Source organism: Lemur catta, chromosome 3 (genome assembly GCF_020740605.2).
Source record: "Lemur catta isolate mLemCat1 chromosome 3, mLemCat1.pri, whole genome shotgun sequence".
Classification (NCBI taxonomy): domain Eukaryota; kingdom Metazoa; phylum Chordata; class Mammalia; order Primates; family Lemuridae; genus Lemur; species Lemur catta.
This window is the reverse complement of record NC_059130.1, coordinates 14,641,449-14,654,437: the sequence shown is the minus strand read 5'-3', so window position 1 is coordinate 14,654,437 and position 12,989 is coordinate 14,641,449. Positions and strand designations below refer to the sequence as shown.

At 54.4% G+C, this 12,989-nt stretch overlaps 1 protein-coding gene across 1 annotated transcript; it reads right to left on the bottom strand.

The window, feature by feature from the left end:
• Positions 1-9,244: 9,244 nt before the first annotated feature.
• Positions 9,245-9,791, bottom strand: UBL4B (ubiquitin like 4B). Its single transcript, XM_045546320.1, is given in 2 exon segments — positions 9,245-9,308; positions 9,310-9,791. Coding segments are annotated over 2 exon segments (546 nt in total).
• Between the last annotated feature and the right edge of the window lie 3,198 nt (positions 9,792-12,989).

Genomic DNA, 12,989 nt, shown 5'->3' with positions numbered 1-12,989 from the left:
ACGGACTGGCGGGCAGCGGGGAGGGTGGTTTCAGGGTGATTCAAGTGCATTATGTTTATTGTACAGTCAAAAGTCTCTGCTAATGATAATCTGTATTTGCAGCCACTCCCTAGCACTAGCATCACCGCCTCAGCTCCACCTCAGGTCATGAGGCATTAGAGTCTCATAAGGAGCCTGCAACCTACATCCCTCGCATGTGCAGTTTACAGTAGGGTTCGGGCTCCTGTGAGGATCTAATGCCGCTGCTGCTCTGACAGGAGGCGGAGCTTATGCCGTGATGCGAGAGATGCAGAGCGGCTGTCAATACAGATGAAGCTCAATGCTTGCTAGCCCGCCGCTCACCTCCTGCTGTGAAGCCCAGTTCCTGACAGCCAGAGGACCTGTCCACGGCCTGGGGGGTGGGGACCGCAGCTGTAAACCACCCACCTCCCTGCAATAAATTCCTTTATCTGTAAACTTGCCCTAGTGTATTCTGTTGACAACAATAGAGATCTACGTGGTGGAGGGGGGTGGCACGTGATAAGAATAAGCCTTAATTCTGCATAGCTCTTTGGAATTTTCAACCCTTTCATGTACCTCATCTCCTTGGGTGCTCTTAACTACCCACTAGGAGGACATTATTATCCCTCTACGTGGAGGAGGCCCCTGAGGGTCAGAGAGACCAAGTGACCAATGCAAAGTCTCGTAGTTACTTACATGTCACGAGTTGTTCTGAAAAACACAAAAACAGCGTCTCACAGTTAGGAACTATCTCAAGATTCAACCCAAGTCTTCCGACTCCAGCTCTAAGACTGCTCTCTCTCGCCCTCTGCCTCCCTGTCCTCACCAGCTCCTGTATCCACAGCACAAATGAGGGAGGGGCTGGAGCTAAAATGGCCCCAGGAGTTCCAGATGTAGGGTCTGGAGTAAGACTCCTCCTTTTGTGTATGATGAGCTGCCTCCTCCTCAAACTTCCCTGCCCAGCGAGGTCAGCTACAGGGCTGCTTAGACAAAGTCCTGGGGGCCAAGGCCCAGGGCTCCCCTTCTTTCGGCCAGGCTGTGCTAAAGGCAGGGGTGGCAGGGGGCCAGGGAAGGCCACTCTCCAGCTGGATCCCCCACCCCAACTCTGTCACCAAAGCTCCTCTGGAGTCCTTGTCCTGGTGTGTGTGTGGAAGGGATGCACTTAGAGATGGCCAGGGAAGGGGGCTCACGGGAACCCTGGAATACCGAGGCTTTCTCTGACACATTACCATTCAAGTTTAAGTAGCAGCCATGGCCCAAGGTTGTCTGGATGAGAGGAAGGACCAGTTGAGGGTTTCAAGGGCCTCCACCCTGCCCTCTCTGATGGACAGCGGCTTTGATCCTGGGGTCAGAGGCTCATAAATAACGTCCCAGGCATGGGTGCCCTGCGACTCATCCAAGGGCAGCTGACTGACGAGGCAGACTCAGCTGGTCCCTGGTGGGCAGGCCTGGAACCAGTGCCGTGGGCTGTGACGGGTTTATGGCCAGCCTGCCGACAGTAGTTATCTCAGATTTATACCCCTTCTACAAGGGCAGTGGGAGCTGCTAAAGGCTGCCAGGGAGCCCTTAAATCACCGTGATGGGAAACGCTGTCAGAGGCAGCGCAGGGGCAAGTAGGAGCCATCCTGGGGGCTCCAGCTTCCTGCCGGCTGGCTGCTCCGGTTACAGCCCTTTCCAGAGGGGGATTTACAGCCCCAGAGCCCAGCGGAGCCAAGCAGCCCCCGGGAGGAGCCAGGAGAGACCAAGGAAGCTAAGCCAGGAGAATGAGGGAGTCCAGGGCCAGCCGGGCTGGCTGGGGCAGAGCCGTGGGAGGAAGTGCAGGGACCCAGCACGGAACTGCTGGCTGCTGTGGCTGTGAGAGGCAGCTCACTCAGACTGCCCCAGTGCAGCCATGGCTGACGCTGAGTGCATGCCTGCCCCTGCCTGGCCAGTCCCACCTCCCTGCCACAGTGTCGATCTGCGAGCAAGGACATTTGTGGCGAAGAACTCGTGTGCACCGCGCTCTTTCTCTGAGAGTGTGTCATGTCTGCTTTGGGGTATATACCAATGAATAGGTGCACGCATGCAATAGGACCATTTCTCATTGAACTCAGGCACCAGGCTACACATGCCTATGACATTAGTGTTGCACCAATGGCTGGGGGTTGGAGAGCTGGGGACACACTCAGAGGTAGTGGGTTCCAAGTCCCTGTCCATGCCTGATCACCGAGTGAGTCCGGGAAAATAAATGACAAAGAGGACACATAGGAGGAGGACAAGGAGAAGAGCTGGTGGTGGTGGTGGTGGTTAATAGAAGGGCAGCTACAGATGACTGAAAGCAATGGGGGAAGAGAGCAGGTGGGCAGGGGGTGGGCGGGAAGAGACATAAGGAACAGAGAGAGAAAGAGCTAAAAGGAAGAGCCCAGATGTCCACACAACGCAGCCAAATTGGCCCCAAATGTGGCCAGAGAGAACAGGAGGGAAATGGTAGTGAAGAGGTCCAAGAAGAAAATCAGAAAGGACAGAAAGGGGAGAGGTGACCCAAGACGGGAGGAGAGGGTGAGGCAGCCAGCGGGGAGCACCACGTGCTCCAGAGGGCACTGGGACCTGGGCTTCGCCGCTGCTCATGCCTCAGCCGCCTCCATGACAGCTGGCTCAGCAGCAGGACCTGGGCAGCCTGCCCTCTCGCCACTCCCCTGCCACAGACTGGCAGCCACCCAAATCCAGCCCAGAGCACAGGGACAGTGAGCTGGGCTGGGGCGGGGATCAGGCAGGCAGACATGCCACCTTGGAGAGTTTGCACAGAGAGGAGGGTGTCTGCCGTCACATGTAGCTGTGCTGATGTGCGTGTGCAGCTCTCTTGCAAAGCCCAGCTGGCACCTAATACACAATGTCTGGACACATGTGTCCATCTCCATGTGCCTGGGGACCGCCCTACATGCTCTTATGAACACTCCTGTCCTGACTACATGATGCATCACTTGAAGACAGAGAATTGGTCCAGGCCACGTCTTCCTGCAGCCCTAGCAGTTCCTGAGCTCGGCTCTGCAGTCTTCGCTTTCTGTCTTTGACTTTGCTGTGTGAGATCTGGCCAGGCTGCCTGGGCTGGGCTGGGTCAGCTGGGCTCTAGCAACCTAAACCCAGAAAGATAAGGTCTGGACCCATGACACTGCAAGTGGCACAGAGCCTAAGCCTCACTGCTGCAACCTGGCTCTGCCACTGTAGACCCTACCCTGGGTCTCAGGTGTTGGGGGGTGTCTATGTGTTTGTGGGTGAGCACTTTGAGTGTGTCCATACGTCTCTGGGTATCATGAGGCACCCAGCAAGGTCAGATGTGGGTATGCTAGCCAAGTCACAATTCTCCAGGTGTAATGTGGACCTGCAGGTGTCAGGAAAAAATCTCTCAGCTGTCCCCCAACTTCCCCTGGTCCCATCCTTCACCAGCTCAGACGCTACTTCCTCCTCTAAGCCTCCCTGAGACTCAGCTGGGAGTGACCACTCCTCATCTGTGCTCCCACAGCTCCTGGGCCACACCGAATACTTTAATCAGTTTATTATCAACGGTTTTGTACATACAAACACACACAATGTCATAATCAACACCTACGGTGGAGGACAGGCAAGGAGGCCCCCACAATGTCCACCTCCTGGTGTCCGAGCCTTTGTGTGATCTCCTCCCTTTGAATGTGGCCAGGGCCCGTGACTTGCTTCTAACTAATAGAACCTGGAGAGGGTGACGGGGTGTCACTCCCACGGTACATTACATTGTATAAGACTTGGTCTTGCTGGCTAGATCCCTTTAGAGATCCTCCTTGCAGGCTTGGTAAAGCAAGCAGCCACACTGGAAAAGCCCATGTGGCAAGGAACTGCAGGCAGCCTCTAGCAACTGTGGGTGGCCTCCAACCAACATCCATTAAGAAGCTGGGGCCCTCAGTCCTGCAACCACAAGGAAATGAATTCTGCCAACGTGAAGTGGGAGCAGGTTCTTCTCCCACCAAGCCTCCAGATAAGCACACAGCCTTGACTAGGCATGGTGGCCCATGCTTGTAATCCCAGCACTTTGGGAGGCTGAGGCAGGAGGATCACTTGAGCTCAGGAGTTTGAGATCAGCCTGGGCAACATAGTGAGACCCCATCTTTACAAAAATAAATAAATTAGTCAGGTGTGGTGGTGCACACCTGTAGTCCCAGCTACTCAGGGAGGCTGAGGCAGGAGGATCGCTTGAGCCCAGGAGTTTGGGGTTATGGTGAGCTATAATGATAATACTGTATTCTAGCAGCCTGGGCAACAGAAACCCTGTCTTTAAAAAAAAAAGAAAAACAAAAACAAAAACCCACCAACACAGGTAAGACATGCCATCAAACTACAAGATAATGTGTGTTCATTTAAATTGCTAAATTTGCAGTACAGTTGACCCTTGAACAACACGGATTTGAACTGTGAGGATCTGCTTATATGTGGACTTTTTTCAACCAAACTTGAATTCAAAATATAGTATTGAGGGATCTGAAATCCCTGTAGACAGAGGGCTGACTTTTTTTATACTCGGGTTCCTTGGGGCCCACTCTGGGACTTCAGTACGTGTGGATTTGGGTACACTTGAGTTGGGGCTGGTCCTGGAACAATCCCCCAAGTATACCGAATATAATTTGTTATACAGCAATAGAAGACTAATACCCATGTACCTGTCACTTGACCTAATAAACTCTACAATATAATTGAAGCCCTTGTGAACTTTTTCTTGGTTGCATTTCCATTCCTACCAAACATGTCTTAATATTTTCCTAGGCATGCATCCCTAAATAATATCTATGGTATTATGTATGATTTTAAGCTTCATATTTCTTTACAAAAATGTGTAACATCCATGCTATCTGGTAGCAATCCATCCTGACCATGGTCCACCGTTATGATAAATGTCCAACCCTGATGTGTGTTCAAGGCCCCTGCATAGGGCCAGCTCCTGTTGCTGTGTCACAGCCGGGGGCAATGGCAGCTCTTATTTGTGACTTCATGCCGTCATAGAACCGTAGCATGGGAAGGCACTGCAGAGTTCAGGTCCAGCCCTTTCTCCTATTTTGCAAATGAGAGGAGCCTCTGGTCCAGAGGTATGAAGTGACTTTCCCAAGGCTCAAGGCAAATGGTAGAGCCAACACTAGGTCCAAGGCCTGTGCCCAGCACAGGGCTTCCAACACCAGGATCTCTGGCTATCAGAATGGGCCTGTTCAGGGGTCGGCCTGGTCGTTCCATTACATAGCAGGTGCTTTTGTCAAATTAGTTCTAATGTGATGACCCAGACTGAGGACTTCCAGGCTTCCATTTACAGTGATTCTCCCACTGACAGGACCATCAAAACATGAGGAATATCAACAGTTTTAGAACTGCATCCCAAAGAGCATACTGCATTTATGATGGCCTTTTCCATATTGATATTTATTTAGCAAAGTTGTATTCAAGCTAAGTCCCAGATATAGCAATACAAGCTGATATTCTAACCCCTAGCCCTCATTGCCCCAACACAGGTGGGAGATAGGCAGAGCCTGGCCTGTCGTGTCCGTGCACATGTCAACAAAGTGCTGCCATGTCCTCCCTCGGGCATCTCAACTAGAATCTGTCACTTTTCTGGGGAAGCACAACCTTGCCTTCTACTTCCTTCTACCTCTACCCCTCTTCCCCAGTTTAAAACAACTGAAGCCAGGCATGGTGGCTCGTGCCTGCAATCCCTGCACTTTGGGAGGCTGAGATGGGAGGATTATTTGAGCCAAGTATGAGATCAGCCAGGGCAACATAGTGAGACCTCCGTCTCTACCAAAAATAAGAAAAATTAGCTGAGTGTGGTGGTGTGCACCTATAGTCCCAGCTACTCAGGAGGCTGAGGCAGGAGGATGGCTTGAGCAAGGAGTTCAAGGATGCAGTGAACTATGATGATGCCACTGCACTCCAGTCTGGATGACAGAGTGAGACCTTGTCTCTAAAAAAATAAAAATAAAACAACTGGCAAACTTACATGATAACTATACTCTCACTTAATCCTGAGCAAGAGGCTGGGGGAGGAGAGTAAGTGGGGGTGGAAGGAGAGGAGAGGACTGGGGCTTGCTTCTAGAATCAGGCACCCAGGGTCGCTGGAGCCCTGGAACATTGTAAGCTTCTTCCACACCAGTCAGACTTTTCATCCTGACAGACTATTACCTGCTCCATCATCCAGGACTAGGGTTAAAAGCAATACTGCTACCTACAAACACATCACCGCCTCTCAATCACAGGCCAAGGTGGGATGGCAGGGGTTTCCCCAAGCCCCTCCACTGCACCATGCTGCAAATGACAGCAGGGGGCACGCTCTTCTCTGTCCAGGAGACAGGACTCCTCATCTTCCAACCTAAGTCCCCAGCACAAAGCCTGGCACGTGACAGGAGGCTGCTGTGTCTGCATGTTGGTGTGCCCCAAAATTCATATGTTGAAACTTAATCCCCAATGTGATAGTATTAAGAGGTGGGGCCTTTGGGGAAGTGATTAAGTTATGGGGGTTTACCATTATGAATGGGATTAATCATAAGAGACTGAAGGAAGCACGTTTGCCTTTCTTCCATGTGAGGACACGTAAAAGGCGTCATCAATGAAGAACAGGTCCTCACCAGACACCAAATCTGATGGCACCTTGAGTTTGGACTTCCCAGCCTTCAGAACTGTGAATAATAAATTTCTGCACTTTATAAATGATCCAATCTCAGGTGTTTTGTTATAGCACCCTGGACAGACTAAGACAGAGGCCCATATGTGTTTATTATTGAAGAATAGAGGACTGATGAAATAGCACGCGAGCCAGGATGCTGTGCCTGTTTCCATAGGAAAGACTACCTGCCAGGGCCCAGGGGACAGAGCGGCGCTGGCCTGCAGGTGATTCAGAAAGGAGCTAGGATGAGAAGCCAGATTTCTCCGAGGATGGGAACACAATGCTGGCTGCCTGGGTGTGGTGGCTGTCCTGAGATGCCTCCTAGTTGAGCACAGTTGTTGCCTGCAGGGACACATGTGTCCTGTCACGGTTGGGGAGAGGTGCTGTGGGGAGCTAAGGGGAAGAGCTCTTCTGCCCGAGGCTGCAGTTTAGAACGAGCACCTTCCCCATTCCCAATGTCCCCCACTCGGGGAAGCAGAAAAGGGAACAGGGAGTTTTCAGCTGGTTCGCTGGCACATGCTTAAGTTTAAAATAAGGCAAAACTGGGCACAGTGAAGGGTCCCCATAGCAGGTGGCCTAAGAGCCAGGATTCCCCACACAGAACCCACCGCTGGAGTATTAGGGGCTGCCCCTGCCCCTAACCTTGTAACATACCCCCACCTGCTGTTCCCTGATAACTATAAATTCATCCATTAGGGCTGCGGCCCCAACCCCTGGGGCTTAGTACCGGTCTGCAGCTGTTAGGGACCAGGCTGCAGGGTTCCACCGACATGGAAAAATTGTCTTCCATGAAACTTAAGGCATGGGGGTGGCCGGAGCCAGCTCCCCATCACTCGCATCACCACCTGAGCTCCCCCTCCCTCTCCCCCATCCATGGGAAAATTGTCTTCCATGAAACTGGTCCCTGGTGCCAAAAAGGTTGGGGACTGCTGCATTAGGGGACAAAGCCTATCACCTCACAATGAGAAACATGGCATTGACTAAAACTATCCCTGGAAGAGGTAACAAACAGATGCAAGCTCTTGCTGAGTTTCAAGTGGTAGTGCATCCTCTCCTGTGCTCAGCTTTTGAGGGGAGGGACTGGGCAGAAGACCCCTTGGGAAGGGGGCAGTCAGTAGTGGGAGGCACGCCATGGCGTAGAAGGGCAGACCGACTTCCCTTCTTCCTGGCTTGGGACTGGAGATATCTTCCCCTGCAGCGCTGGGGACAGACACAGCGGAGGTGGCTGCCTCCCCGGGCTTGCTCCAGCCAGCCCTGACACTCCCACTGACTAGAGGGAAAACAAAGGCTTCCCCTGTCCTTCATGCCAGCTTCTCTCAGCAAAGGGAATAAAACGGCCCACTTATTTTTATCACCCACAGATTTCCTGGGAAATGGGCTATTATTTCCTCTAATGTAAAGATAATAGGCTTGTCTCCCTTGGCACATGGCACGGCCCCAGCACAAACATACTCACAGAACTGTCCAGAGGCCCCGCCTGCTGAGGACGAAGGGCCAGGAGCAGGCGCAGGATTGGACAGGAACCAAGGAGCAGGACTGGGCTCCCCCACCCACGACCTGCAGGTGCTGGGCACAGCCAGCCCACGCTGAGTCCTGGGGACTCCTCAGCCCTCTGCAAGGACCACTCTCTCACACCAAGAACAGACAAAGGGACCTCCGTGCTGAACCTGGGGCCTGGTGAGGCCCCTGGGCATTTGGTCACACAGGCCATACTCGAGTTTTACGTTGCGCTTTGCTTTTCACAGTCACACCCGTCTCTCCATCTATCCGCGTGCGCTGGGAGGGCAAGGATCCTGCCTGCCCGGAGAGCCGGAGCAGCACTGGGCAAGTAGCGGGAGCTCAGCGACACCCACTGATGGATCAGACTGGGGATGGTGGGGTGCGGCTCTGTTCACGCTGGCCACAGCGAGTGTGTGACTTTGCAAAACTCTTCCTGCCTGAGGCTCAGTTTCCCGCTATTCTTGGTCTGTGTCTACCTCCCTGAGAGCCCCAGGCCTGGCACCCGGTAGATGCTCTCCTGCTACTCTTACCTCCGCTGTCCCTGCCCCTTAAGCTGTGGAGGCACAAGCAGGCAGATAGCAGGGGCAGCCTCACCCAGGGGGCAAGGGGCAGCTACCTGATATTCCTTGTCTCTTGGCTGCAGGGGTCTGGGGGCAGGCGCCAGAGTCTGAGGATGGAAGAAGCAAACTCACACTCTTTCTGTCCCTCAGGAGAAAGAAGATCTGTCTAGAGCCGGGGAGGCCCTGGGCCAGGGGCACTGCTGACAGCCTGGGGATTGCTGAGCACGGTGGGGCAAAGCTGCCCAGCCCAGAAGGGGGATGTGGCTCCCTTCAGGGTCGCCCTGGGTGATCAGAACCCTCCTAGGGGATGGTGATGGGGGTGCAATCATTCTGCATTCTGGAGGGGGGACCTCAGACCTAAGAGGGAACGGAGGGGTCCAAAAACCCTCCAGCTGCTTTGAAGTTTCAAAAAAGGGGTGTGGATGCATCTACAGCTGCAGGAAGTAGTGGGAAAAGTCACCAGGGAACATGTAAGGATGAGGCCATAACGATGAGGCCGGGAGAATTTTAGCATGCAAATGAGTAGGACGGCGGTTTACTGATCAGCTACCACCATGGCTGCCTCCTCCTCCTCCTCCATGTTGCAGGGGCTCTGAGGCCACAGCCTCGGGCTCGCGCTCCCCTGCCGGCCCCATGCTCTGCTCCTCCGCCAGGAGGTACCGTGCCAGCTGCTCCAGGTCCTCCAGGCTTATCCTCTGCAGGCGCTCCTTGTGCTCCTGCCGCAGCAGCTGCAGCACTGCCTTGGCATCCTGTGGCTCAAAGTGTTTAGCCAGGACCCGGTCCAGCTGGTGCCACAGGGGCTGGGGCTGGGGCTGGGGCTGAGGCTGGGGCTGGTGGGCCTCCTTTAGTGCCATATTCTTCAAGGGTCGCATGATGACATTGATGGAGGCATTGGGCCCGATGCAGTAGTCCGAGAGGCACTTGTCATCGGCCAGGAGCTGGCCGCGGGAGAGCAGGTGCTGCTGCTCTTCAGGCACCTGCAGCCGCTCAGACAGCAGCTTCTTCAGCGAGGCTACGCTCCCTTACCCTGACACCTTCAGGCTGCGTCTCCGGCCCAAGAGCAGCTTGACTGTGAGGAACATTGGTCCAAGAGCAGAATCAGGAAGGCTCCATGCTCTGGGAGATGCCCTGGAGATTAAGGGGTCCTGCAGGAGAAGTTGCCTTCTCCTATCAATAGAGGCCGGCGGGCCCAGAAGAAGGCCAAGGGCCCAGCCCAGATGCGCTGCCATTGGCTAATGCACAGTGATGTCACAATGCTACAGGAGGCTCATTTCCAGAGCGGAGCTTTGCGGATGGCAGATGCACATTTTGGACACAGAGCATCCTTCCTCCATGACAGGAGAAAGGACAGGAGAAGAGGAAAAAAGAAGGGCCAGGTAAGAAAACATAGGACTGGGAGAAAGGAGAGTGGGCCCGGGAAAGGCAGGGCTGGAAAGGACAGGGGCAGAAGGAGCATGTCTGTTGATTCATTCAACACACCTGTATCGGGGACCTTCCCTGCAGCACCTGGAGCTGGGGAGACAATCGTGTCCAAGTGGCTACCTTCTGCCTTTGAGACGCTGTCAGACTAGTGAGCCCCCTAACATTTATCAAGTGCCTGCTGTCTGTCCAGCACTTTAGAAGCTCTCTTGGATTGGGTTTCCCAGAAGCAGACCCTGAGACGGATTTGAGCACAAGACTTTAGTTGGGAGGTGATCCCAGGAGGCACCAGGAGGGGACTGGGGCAGTGAGACAAGGAAGGGAGGGGGCCACAGTCTGCACTGATGAGCAGGCTGCCTTGGCCACTGGCACGCGTCCTGCTGGGGGTACGGGGGGCTGCGAGGGAGCCACCCGGCCTGCACCACCTGAGAGGGAAAGAGGCTGATTCTTTACGCTCTGACTCCTGTCTTTGGTTGATGGGAGTGCTACCTCCTGGCGCCTCTGGTCCACGGGTCGGCAGAGCATGCTCCTGTGACCAGAGAAAAGTAAGAAGCCATCGGGCCATCAGGAACGTGAGCACTGAGGGGACAGGGCAGGGCCACCGGCAGCTCTGCCGCACGGACACTACCTCATAGAATTCGCTCAGCCCGCGAGGCAGGCGCTGTCTTGATCGCCGTCCACCGGAGCAGAAAGTGGAGGCCCGGCTTGTCCTGCAGCGAGGAGGCAGCATCGCTCGCGTCTGCACCGTTGCCTTGTGTTGCCTCCCCAAACACACACGTGCTCAGCGCCTTCTGTGTGGGCCAGGTACTGAGCAGGCACCCGGGGCCCAAAGGCCAACAAGGAAAGGGACATTTACTGAGCCTCCTCTGTGCCAGCAACTTCTGTTGAACTTTTGAAGGCCTCCTGGGTCAAGCCCTTGGCTATGCTTTCTATATGTTGTCACATTTAAGCCCATGGGGAAGGTATTGTCTCATTTTAGAAGTGAGCAGGCTTGGAGAAGGCCTGGCTGATGCCCCTGTCTTCTGCCCGTGGCAGCCGAAGAAAACACCCACGGATGCTACGAACTCAGCCTGCCCTCCCCGCCCCCAGTGTTCTCACTCTTGGCAGATGACCCAGATTCTAGCCCATAGAGAAACTAGAGTTTACGAGTCAGGAGTTCCCTGACCTGCTGCCCCTTCCCCACCCATCCTCCTCTCTTCTCCCCTACGAATGAGCCCTCTTGCTGTTTCCCTTCTTCCCTGGAAACATCTCAGCAATCCGCCCCCCCCCCAGCCCTGCCCTGCATCCCCACTGCCCACCCGGTTCAGGCTCTCACCTCCCTCCAGCCCACAGCTCTGAACTCATCATTCATCCCCTCCATCCAGCCCCCCCACCTTGGATACGTTCATGCCACAGCCAAAGGTATCTTCCTAAAATAAAAGTAAGGTTGACTGATTCCTCTGAATAACACCATCCAGTTTAATCCCCTTTGCTTTTGGAATCAAAACTGGCCTCCGTGGCCTGGCAGCCAAGGCCGCTGTGGGCTGGCCCTGCTGGCCACACCAGCCTCCCGCCCCCCCATTTCCATCCTCCGCCCCAGCCACGCCCGCCTGCCATTTCCACACTTGCTCATCCTGTTTGAACTCTTCCAATTAATCCTTCAAAACTCAGGTTTAAAATCACCGCCTCCTGCTTCCCCCCATCCTGGGCAGAGGTAATCCCACCTCCCTCCGTGCAGCCATTACCCACCTCGAACATACTCGTGTGCATGCACCTAGCACACATCTGTGTTTCCCTCACCGACCCCAGAGGCAGGGGCTGGGCCTTCTCCACCTTTGCATCCCACCCCACCAGCACACCGACCCTGGCAAGGCCTTGAATACACGCTTGTCGAACGAAGAAGATAAAATTGAGACATGCTGAGCCAGGCAGGAGCAGGCAGGGTGGGCCCAGTACCGCAGGCTGTAGAAAGATATAAACCCGGCAGCCTGTCTCTCACCCCCACCTCCTCCCCTAGAGAGATGAAATACAAAATTACATAAAAAATAAATCTGAAAGTGATTCCAGTCTTTGCCAAAGGATCTTCTATAGTATTTCTTTAAATAGCCAGCTCCCCTGGTGCATTTGAAATAAGACAGAATTTGCAAATGTACCTGTGCACACAGTGTAGGGGCCACGGACTCCACAATGGCAGGGCACCTGCACGGAGGGACAGAGGGATGGGTGAGGTTTCTCCTTGGCCATTTGGGAGCCCCCAGCCTCTAGGGGGGGAGGACCGTGTGGTGGACAAACCGTGGGATGGGCAGGACTGAGGCCACATTGTGGGAGATGCCACGAGCAGAGCTAATCCAGGAAGGCTTCCTGGAGGGCTGAAGTTAGAGTCGTCATCTGGGGTGGGAGACAGAAGGAAGATGAGCTGGGGAAGAGAGTGGCCTGTTAACTCTTTCCCAGGCTACAGGATTTTGAGGAAAGCAGCAGGAGCCAGAGTTCTGAGCACGGAGGAGATGAGAGTCAGCCGCCCACCTCCTGCCTCTCCTCCTCACACCCGTCTACCCAGCCGGGCCCTCCCCAGGAGACTGAGACACTGGAGAAGGCCTGGGCTTCTAGACTCACGTGACAGTCACAGCTCAGGCTCCGTCTCTCTGAGGCCAGTGGCCATGTGTAGACAGGAGCCCCTGTGACAGTGGCTTTGAGGGCCACAACTGCTGGGTCATACTTTCCAAATCAGGCTACCTGATCTAGAGAGTCCAGTGTCCCATGGGCCATGAGGACAGAAGCCTCAGATTAGTGGTATCCTGAGAAGCTGGGAGAGATGGTTACTACCCAACCCCTGCGCCTGTTCCTGGGAGCCCCCATTGCCCTCCCCAAGGGGGACAGTGGCG